At 41.4% G+C, this 10,281-nt stretch overlaps 1 protein-coding gene across 2 annotated transcripts; it reads left to right on the forward strand.

Annotated features, from left to right (window-relative positions):
• COMMD2 (COMM domain containing 2) lies at positions 1 to 9,310 on the forward strand. Of its 2 annotated transcripts, none has more exons than XM_029213760.1 (5): positions 1 to 132; positions 228 to 305; positions 973 to 1,055; positions 4,505 to 4,678; positions 8,063 to 9,310. In XM_029213760.1, exons 1-5 carry the CDS (start codon positions 66 to 68, stop codon positions 8,258 to 8,260), a joined length of 600 nt encoding a protein of 199 aa, XP_029069593.1. In that variant the 5' UTR covers positions 1 to 65; the 3' UTR covers positions 8,261 to 9,310. The 2 variants fall into 2 exon arrangements, with proteins under 2 accessions (XP_029069593.1, XP_029069594.1); XM_029213761.1 differs by lacking the exon at positions 8,063 to 9,310 and adding an exon at positions 6,035 to 6,301.
• Positions 9,311 to 10,281: the final 971 nt, after the last annotated feature.

Genomic DNA, 10,281 nt, shown 5'->3' on the forward strand with positions numbered 1-10,281 from the left:
CTCAGGGCCCGGAAGTGGCGAGGACGGGGTTAGCGCTGCGGGGAGAAATCGGCTAGCCAGAGAAGATGCTGCTGGACCTGTCGGAGGAGCACAAGGAGCACCTGGCCTTCCTGCCGCAAGTGGACAGCGCGGGTCAGGGGGCCCGGCGGCGGAGGGTGGTGCTCTGCGGTCTGGGAGGGGATCGGTGGGAGCGCCCGGTGCTAAGGGTCTCCTGGCTTCCGTTGCAGTGGTCGCTGAGTTTGGGCGAATTGCGGTGGAGTTCCTGAGACGTGGCTCTAACCCCAAGATCTACGAAGGCGCTGCGAGTAAGCAGGGGGGAGGCACAGCGCTGAAAACTGCGCGGAGAAGTGCGTTCTCTGTCCCCCTGGAGGGGAAGGGGTTATTGGGACTCTAAAGGTCTTATTCCCATTGTGGCAGAATAAAAGCAGAAGGACTCTTCAGTCAGGGCGCAAATCCTGCCCGTCCCCTAAGTATTGTGAGTTTTTAAAAGCTTGTATTAAGTCGATTTCCTGACGTGTTAATGGACATAATACCATCTGCCAGAATACTGTGATGCTTACCTGCATCCAAGTGTGTGGAATAGCTGGGTGAACCATAAATATACAAGTGTTTGGTTATTATTAGTTGTTCAGACATCTACTTTTGCTGAAGGATTTTTACCCCGATGGAGGAGGGACTGTTTCTATTATTGTCCCTTCTGCCAGGCTTGAAGTAGCGGTGCACTCAAGAGAAGGACTGTGCGCCTGGTATTGTCTCCACAGGTCTGTTTTTGTAAAGGTTACGTGGTGGGAAATACTGAAAGCATTTGGCTGGGAGTGGAGAATGAACAGGAGGCTATTACCAAGTAATTATTTTTTTGTAATAATTGCAGTGTTTGAAAACATGGAATAATAGATAACATTTACCCTTTAGAGTTTGAATAAAAGAATAAATACCACATAATTTATTTGCTCATTTTTCCTCTTTTTTCAGGAAAACTCAGCGTGAGTAGTGACACTGTCCAACATGGTGTGGAAGGATTAATACACCTCCTCACTGAAAGTTCAAAGCTCATGGTAAGGGCTTTTGTGGACTGTTTTGTATTAGCAGGACCTTAAGGAGATTCAGTATACTCTACATCAGTCCTGGCAGGATCTGCTCATTTCAGTAATGTTGTTACTGGTTTATAATGGATTTAGTGAAGCCATGCCTAAGCAATCTGACTGTAATGTGATCTGCTGGCATGAACACCTCTTGTCAGTATAAATTAGAATTGCCTCTAATTCTGCATGTTATTAAACCATATACTATAGTATGTATCCCAAGAGGAGGGAGAATGAAATGATTTAATTTTTTGCATATTAGCAGTATATAGCTTATTGGAGAATTGAGAACATTTTTTCCATTTTTTTTTTAAGTGTTGGTTTCCCCTTCCTTAATACTAGCTGAGGGATCTTGTACCAGTATTTCTTTCTTCATGCTCATAATAGAGAAAAATATTTGAAAAATTACAGGTGGCTGCATGGGGCTTAATTTACATATTATCCATTCTACTGTGTCTCAGATTTACCTTTCTGTAAGAATCACGCGTGACCCTTGTTAACCAGATTCCTGGTTCCTACCTCAAACCTATTGAATCAGGCTTTCCAGAGGAGGGGCTTGAGAATTAATCTTTTCCCAAGGTGCTTCAAGTGATTCTTAAGATCAGGCGAATTTGGGAAACTACACTAGAGGCTCAACATTTTGATGGTGAATCCTAATGCTGGAAGTGATAAAAGATGCAGTGTGGCTTACTTGAGTTGTTTTCACCCTAACAGTTAGATTATTTGAGTGGTTATGAGCAACTACATAAAAAATTTATTTTATAGATCCCTTTTTTTTTTTTTTTAATTAATTTATTTATTTATTTATGGCTGTGTTGGGTCTTCGTTTCTGTGCAAGGGCTTTCTCTAGTTGTGGCAAGCGGGGGCCACTCTTCATCGCGGTGCGCGGACCTTTCACTATCGCAGCTTCTCTTGTTGCAGAGCACAGGCTCCAGACGTGCAGGCTCAGTAATTGTGGCTCACGGGCCCAGTTGCTCTGCGGCATGTGGGATCTTCCCAGACCAGGGCTCGAACCTGTGTCCCCCGCATTGGCAGACAGATTCTCAACCACTGCGCCACCAGGGAAGCCCTATAGATCCCTTTTGTCAGACTTCCTAAAGTATTACACTTAGAGGTGGTCCACAGCAAATGCCCTGTCCCATAAATCCATGTTCCATTAATTGATATGGGGAACTCATTTTTGCTGCCCTAAGCAATCCTTTCTGGCCCTATCCAGAGCTTTCCTGGCTGCTCTCCTCCTGAGAGTAGATCCCTAGCCTCTTGGTCTTCTGTGTAGTCAAACTGAATCTTCTGACAGACCACCTGGTATGATTGGTCAGCTAACCCAACCTGCCCGGCCCCAAGGACTATAATCTCCTCCACAAAGGCAATGAGCCTGTTTGTTTTGTTCAGCTCTGTCTTCGTAGCACAAGACCTATCCCACAGTAGGATCTCAGAAAATATTTGTTGAAGGGATAAAATACACAAGCCTATGGTATTATAAACAGAAACAAGTCTAATGACATTAACAAACCTGAGAAAGAAAGGGCGGCATGCAGAAATTGGAAAAGAGCAAGGAAAGTAGAGTGTTAAAGTGGCTGAGGTGAATACAACGAAAGGAAGAGGAGCAAAGAGAAAGACTGTGCTTTCTCTACCTTTTCTCTACCTTTCTATCCCCTCCTCACTTCAATCATCCAATAAGGGAGTAAAAGCAAGGCTGCTGTTGTCAGCTTCCTTTTATCCTATTGAGGGTCAGTGCCAGTATTAGGATTGGTCCCCAGTAATGCTGAACATTGGACAGCAAAACTGTGACTCCATGCCCTTCTCTCCCAGCTCCCTTTCCTGGCCAAATATATGATTTCTTTGTGTCCAGTCAGCATCTGAGTATCCCACTAGGACTTACCCAAACCAGGAGCCCTCATTCTCTCACTAAGCCTTTTTTTTAAAAAAAGTCTTTTGACACCATTCACCTATTTCTCCCATCCCACCTCCTACTCCCTGCCTCTGGCAACCACCAGTCTGTTCTCTGTATCTATGACCTTGGTGGGGTTTTTGTTTTTGTTTTTGTTTTTTAAGATTTGACATGTAAGAGAGATCATACAGTATTCATTTCTCTGTCTGACTTAATTCACTTAGCATAATGCCCTTGAGTTCCATCCATGTTGTTGCAACTGGCAAGATTTTATTCTTTCATTTTTTCTTATGGTGGATAATATTCCATTATGTATATATGCTACAATTTCTTTATCCATTCATCCACTGATGGACAATGAGTTTGTTTCCTTATCTTAGCTATTGTAAATAGTGATGCAGTGAACATGGCGGCACGTGTATCTGTTCAAGTTAGTGTTTTTGTTTTCTTTGGATAAATACCCAGAAGTAGAATTGCTGGATCATGTGGCAGTTCGATTTTTAATTTTTTGAGGACCCTCCATACTGTTCTCCATGGTGGCTGCACCAATTTACATTCCCACCAGCAGTGCAGGGAGGGTTCCCTTTTCTCCGAATCCTCGCCAACACTTGTTATCTCTTGTCTTTCTGATAAGAGCCATTCCAACAGGTGTGAGGTGATATCTCATTGTGATTTTGATTTGCATTTCCCTGATGATTAATGATGTTGAGCATCTTTTCATGTACCTGTTGGCCATCTGTATGTGTTCTTTGGAAAATGTGTATTCAGATCTTCTGCCCATTTTTTAATCGAATTGTTTGGTTTTTTGGCTGTTGAATTATATGAGTTCTTTATATTTTTTGGATATGAACCCTTTATCAGATATATGATCTGCAAATATTTTCTCTCATTCAGTAGGTTGCCTTTTTATTTTGTTGATGCTTTCCTTTGCCCTGCAGAAGCTTTTTATTTTTTTTATTTTTTATTATAAATTTATTTATTTATTTTTGGCTGCGTTGGGCCTTCATTGCTGCGTGCGGGCTTTCTCTAGTTGCGGTGAGTGGGGGCTACTCTTCATTGCGGTGCGCGGGCTTCTCACTGCGGTGGCTTCTCTTGTTGCGGAGCACAGGCTCTAGGCACGCAGGCTTCTGTAGTTGTGGCTCGTGGGCTCTAGAGCGCAGGCTCAGTAGTTGTGGCACACGGGCTTGGTTGCTCTGCAGCATATGGGATCTTCCTGGACCAGGGATCGAACCCATGTCCCCTGCATTGGCAGGCAGATTCTTATCCACTGTGCCATCAGGGAAGCCCCCAGAAGCTTTTTAATTTGAAATAGTCCCACTAGTTTATTTTTGTTTTTGTTGCTTATTTTTATGTATCAGAAACTCGGAATTTGGAATAGTGGGCAAGGGTTGCCTTTTACTAAGGAGTGTTATTTCTTTTACTAGACAGAAAGAATTAAGGGATTTCATATTCTTTTGCATATATCCAGTATTTCAGCCTTTCCTAGACAAAAATAAATTTTGATGTTCTGTTAAACTCGATTCACTTTTAGATTTCTGAACTGGATTTCCAAGACTCGGTTTTTGTTCTTGGATTCTCTGAGGACTTGAACAAATTATTGCTTCAGCTTTATCTGGACAACAGAAAAGAGATCAGAACTATCTTGAGTGAACTGGCACCAGACCTTCCCAGTTACCACAGCCTTGAATGGCGACTAGATGTACAGGTATGATTATTTTTTTTTAAACCTGACATAGAATATAAGATTTATTTTAGGTTTATGTCCTGAGGCTTCTTGTGTTCTTTACCATCTTAACCAAACTCTGCTTTGAAACTTTCGTTTTTTAATGTTCATTTTTAGACCATTTCCCAAATAGTTCATTTTCTTATATTTTTAATGTGTTCACATTGGTTTAATTCAGCACTGAATATAAGTAAGGAGAGGTGGTCAGCAGCTTCTTAACTGTGTTATTTATTAAATATTTCTTGTACACCTATCATGTGCCAAGTGGTGTGGCTACAGCAAAGAACTTGACACAGTTTATGCTCTTGGAGACCTTAGAAGCAGCAACTCCTGTGGGGCTCACGGGGAGGAAGAGATCACGGTGGTTATGCCTTTATGTTTACATCCTCTCATAATAACCAGGTGGAGGAGATTTGGGAATGGTCGTGTTCATGAACTTCAGCACTAGTTTATCTTGTATCCCTCTCTTATGTGGAGATAGCTTCTGACTTTTGGGTTCCAGTAGCCCTTAGAGGTTCTTTTTTCAGCTTTATTGATTTGCTTTGAGTTTTTCCATTATTAAGACATTTTTAGAAGTTAGAAACTTAGGCAATTGAAATTTCTAAAATTAGACTCAAGAGAGTTCATTTGCCCAGTAAAATGAGTTTGAATTGCTGTGTTACTGCAAGGACTAATACAGTTTAATGTTGAGGGTATATTGAATGAATATTGCATGTGGTGAGGTGTATTTTTTTTTTTTTTTTTTTTTTGCGGTATGCGGGCCTCTCACTGTTGTAGCCTCTCCCATTGCGGAGCACAGGCTCCGGACACACAGGCTCAGCGGCCATGGCTCACGGGCCTAGCCGCTCCGTGGCATGTGGGATCTTCCCGGGCCGGGGTACAAACCCGTGTCCCCTGCATCGGCAGGCGGACTCTCAACCACTGTGCCACCAGGGAAGCCTCATTTGGTGAGGTGTATTTAAGGGCTGAAAAAGCTACTCAGAGAACTAATGGATTTACTGAGCTCAAGGAAGGAAGGAAAAGAAGTCTTGTCAGATGAAGACCAGATAAATGGCTAGGAAACTAGTAACAGGATATAGAACCTTTCATTTTTGAGTAGCTGACTCATCTCATGGAGACTGGTAGCAAATGGATAGTTACCAGCTAATTATTGTGCAGTTGCTGATGGGAAATAAATGAATCATCATAGGTTAGTTTCTAATAGAAGCATTTCCCATACCTCATAAGTTGTCAGCACTTGTTAAATAGCATCAGTGAATTGAATGCATCTGAGACTGGTGCAGGAGCATGTTACCTTTAGGGCCGATCCTTTTAAAGTTGCTGCTGTTATTTTTACAGGGAGAAGGACAGAATTTCATCCCCATTAAAAAAAGAAGTCCATATCAAGAACTTTGTGGAAAGAAAAACTTTGTGGGCTACTGTTCTTTATCCTGTAGTACTGTCATTCAGTACCTTTGAATCACCCTCCCCAAATTACAACCCCCTCCCAGCCCCCTAAGGGTAACTATTATCCTGAATTCCTGAATTTTCTGTTAATCTTTTCTTTATAGTTTTTTTAATGTATATTTTTTCACTAGACTGTATAGTTTTTAGATTTTCATGTATTCTTCTGCAACTTGCTTTTTTTTTTTTTTGGTCTTTTTTTATTGTTGGCTGTGTTGGGGTCGTCGTTGCTGCACACGGGCTTTCTCTAGTTGCTGCGAGTGGGGTCTACTCTTCGTTGCGGTGCTCAGGAGGCTTGTCTTGTTGTGGAGCATGGGCTCCAGGCACGCAGGCTTCAGTAGTTGCGGCATGCGGGCTCAACAGATGTGGCTCTTGGGCTTAGTTGCTCCGCGGCATGTGGGATCTTCCCAGACCAGGGCTTGAATCCGTGTCCCCTGCATTGGCAGGTGGATTCTTAACCACTGTGCCACCAGGGAAGCCCTGCAACTTGCTTTTTTGATTGAACATTTTCCTTTTAGATTTATTCATGACAATTCATGTTGCTGTAGTTCACTTCTTTTTGCTGTCATTTAGTAAGCATTTCACTGTGTGAATATTCTCAATTTATCCATTCTGTTGTTAAAGAATATTTGAGATTTGTCTAGTTTCGGACTCTTGGAAGCAAATACTATTATGAATATGTGTATATGTGTAAGAGTTTAAGGTAAATACCTAGGAGTGGAGTTGCTGGTCATGTATACGTTTTCCAAAGTGATTCTGTCATCACTCTCACCAGCAGTGGTTTTCATTACCATCACTTTACAGTGCTCCGTATGGACAGGTTTCTAATTCTTGCAAGTCAGATAAACAGTATCTTACGATTTTATTGGACATTTTACTGATTTCTAATAAAGTTGAACATATTTCCTATGTTTATCTATTTGTGTCACTTCTGCAGAGTGCTTAGATAGGTCTCTGTACAATTTTTTCTTGGTTTTGTGGGGTTTGTATTAAATCAGAGCAGTTCTTCGTACATTCTTTTTTTTTTTTTTTCTTTTGCGGTACACGGGCCTCTCACTGTTGTGGCCTCTCCCGTTGCAGAGCACAGGCTCTGGACGCGCAGGCTCAGCGGCCATGGCCCACGGGCCCAGCCGCTCCGCAGCATGTGGGATCCTCCCGGACTGGGACACAAACCCGTGTCCCCTGCATCGGCAGGTGGACTCTCAACCACTGTGCCACCAGGGAAGCCCCTTCATACATTCTTGATACTAAGTTTTTTTTTTTTTTTTTTTTTTTGGTTGTATGTGTTACAAAATATCTTTTCTCAGTTTGTGGCTTGTTTTTCTACCAGTTTTAGGTATCCTTCGAAGAAATTTTAATGATTGTTCAATGTATCAGTTTTTTTCTTTATGGTTTTTTTTTTTTATATCATGTTTAAGAAACCCTTCCATGCTGACTATACATTCTGGTTTCTTTTTTTTTTCCCACAGGTTTTTTTTTTTTAATATAAACTTATTTTATTTATTTAGCTTTGGCTGCCTTGGGTCTTTGTTGCTGCACGTGGGCTTTCTCTAGTTGTGGCGAGTGGGGGCTACTCTTCATTGCGGTGCACGGGCTTCTCATTGCGGTGGCTTCTCTTGTTGCAGAGCACGGGCTCTAGGCGCGCAGGCTTTAGTAGTTGTGCTGCACGGGCTTAGTTGCTCCACGGCATGTGGGATCTTCCTGGACCAGGGCTCGAACCCGTGTTCCCTGTATTGGCAGGCGGATTCTTAACCACTGTGCCACCAGGGAAGTCCCTCTTTCCAAAGGTTTTAAAGTTTACTTTTCTTTTTGAAGTCTGTGATTCATCTGAAATTAGATTTTTATGTATGGTATAATGTAATTATTATATGTTTAGCATGATTATTAAATAGTCCTTATGCTCTTATTCCATTTAAAATCAAGCTTGCAAGCAGAAGCCTCAGGCAACAGATGAAACCATCAGTGACTATAAAGTTGCACCTTAATCAGAACGGAGATCACAACACCCAAGTTCTGCAGACAGACCCAGCCACCCTGCTTCATTTGGTTCAGCAATTGGAACAAGCCTTGGAAGAAATGAAAACAAACCACTGTAGGAGAGTTGTGCGCAATATCAAGTAGTCCCAACTTGTTTCCTTCCCTTAGAATCACTTGTGAATTGATGATATGCAGCAGTTACTTTTCAAAATAAATTTTTTAATTGATAGTGATAAATACATAGAGATTTCATAACATTTCTTTTCCTGTGTGAAGATACTGAGGTTATGATCAAAGGCTAAGTAAATTTCCTTTCCTGGTGCTAAATGTGGTCAGCTTCTTGACAATTAAGATGTATTTTGGGGCTTCCCCGGTGGCGCAGTGGTTGGGAGTTCGCCTGCCGATGCAGGGGACATGGGTTCATGCCCCGGTCCGGGAAGATCCCACATGCCGCGGAGCGGCTGGGCCCGTGAGCCATGGCCGCTGAGCCTGCACGTCCGGAGCCTGTGCTCCGCAATGGGAGAGGCCACGGCCACGACAGTGAGAGGCCTGCGTACCGCAAAAAAAAAAAAAAAAAGATGTATTTTGTATTTTAAATGTGTAAATAGGATTGAATCAACTGGAAGTGAATCTATACTGTTCAAATCCTCTGTATATATAAATGACTTGATACTTTTCTGACTACTTAACTTTATTATTTTCCTCCTTATTGGCCTAAATTTGACAGTAAAGGTCACAATGTAATGCTATTACTATTCAGAACATTCCTAGACAGTTTAATGTTTGTGACCTTTAAAAGCACCCCATGATGTTAACAGCCACAGAATAGTTGGAAGTGAATATAAATTTTTTTAATGCTATATTTAGGCAGTTCTTGCATTTTTCTTTGCCTGTGAATATAGTAAGTATTTACCATGTTGCTTAAGTTTACGTTGCCATGGATAATAAGCTTAAATAGTACTCAAATTTGTGTGAATATATTGCATTTTATTAAGGACTACTTTTTTTCCCTATTATCCAAAGCATCTAAGAGATACACTGTCATTTACATTTATAAACAATGGATGCAGACATAATGTAATCAATTCTTAATTATCTGGATGTAAATTATAGTCACTTTTTATAATTCTGTTTGAATAAAGTATAAAGAGGGCAAAGAGAGGCCATGTTTACTACATTCCAAGCAAATATCCCTTCTTCCTTACAAACTTGATTTTTGTTGTTTTGCTTTTTAGTGGGTAACTGTAAGCTGTTAGCCTGAAAAATTCAGATGCTGATGTGTCAGGTCAGCCTCATAGAGTACAGGGACACAGGGAAACTTAAGGAGACACAAGGAGGTTTAAGGAGTAACAGACTTAAGGAGAAAGTCATATGGAAGGGTAGAAACTGGGGTTCAGTCTTAAATATCTAGCCAAGACCTTATTCTGAGAATCTCATCCCATGCAGCAACTCAGGAAGGTCTTTAGAAACGTCAGACTCTAAGCTCTGTCAATACTTTGCCTTCTAAGAGTTAGAGATTTTCAGGTCAAAGTGACATCATGTTTCTTCTTTCTGTTAAAGTAGAGCCCAGCCGGAAACAGAGGCCAGTGGAAGAAAAGCACAATTGATATTGCCACCCATCATCCCCCTGCAGGCATCTGGGTCACCCCATACATATATGTTCTGCAGTTGCAAAATAACTATAATATCAGATATTAGCAAACTAGAATCAGATAATTTTTAATTATAGTGATAACTTGATTAATGAAGCTTTCATATTAACAACCTCACAAACAAAAGGAAACTTTATATATTACATGAAATAGTAGCATATGTCATCAGGTTTAAAAGCAGCACGCCTGCCAAGCTTATATGATGAAAATAGCTCTGTGAGGCTTCTTATTTGTCCGCATTTGGTGGGAGATAAGCAGGGCTGACTCCAGCCAAGACTGAAATAATATCCCTGTGTCTCCTTAGGGCAACCTTTCTTCTTCCTCCGTATCCACTGTTCCTACCCCAAGCAAAACAACAAAGCACATGTTAGTCTTTTTTTATTTGTATCAAACTCCCCTGGTCTCCTTTGGCTGTACTTTGTTATTCTTTCTGATGTTCTGCCTTTTTTGCCTTTTTGGGCCAGAGTGAGTTGGGAGCAGTCTCCTAACTTCCTTTTGAATCTGGGACTCACA

The sequence above is a fragment of the Monodon monoceros genome, unplaced genomic scaffold (assembly GCF_005190385.1).
Source record: "Monodon monoceros isolate NGI ecotype Baffin Bay Population unplaced genomic scaffold, NGI_Narwhal_1 Super_Scaffold_11, whole genome shotgun sequence".
In the NCBI taxonomy this organism is placed as follows: Eukaryota; Metazoa; Chordata; class Mammalia; order Artiodactyla; family Monodontidae; genus Monodon; species Monodon monoceros.

What these genes read in the sequence shown, in the direction of transcription:
- COMMD2 (XM_029213760.1), top strand. Translation starts at nt 66, where the DNA reads ATGCTGCTGGACCTGTCGGAGGAGCACAAGGAGCACCTGGCCTTCCTG. An exon ending in GCCGCAAGTGGACAGCGCGG is followed by an intron (nt 133 to 227) that starts GTCAGGGGGCCC and finishes CTTCCGTTGCAG; the next exon opens with TGGTCGCTGAGTTTGGGCGA. An exon ending in CTGAAAGTTCAAAGCTCATG is followed by an intron (nt 1,056 to 4,504) that starts GTAAGGGCTTTT and finishes ATTCACTTTTAG; the next exon opens with ATTTCTGAACTGGATTTCCA.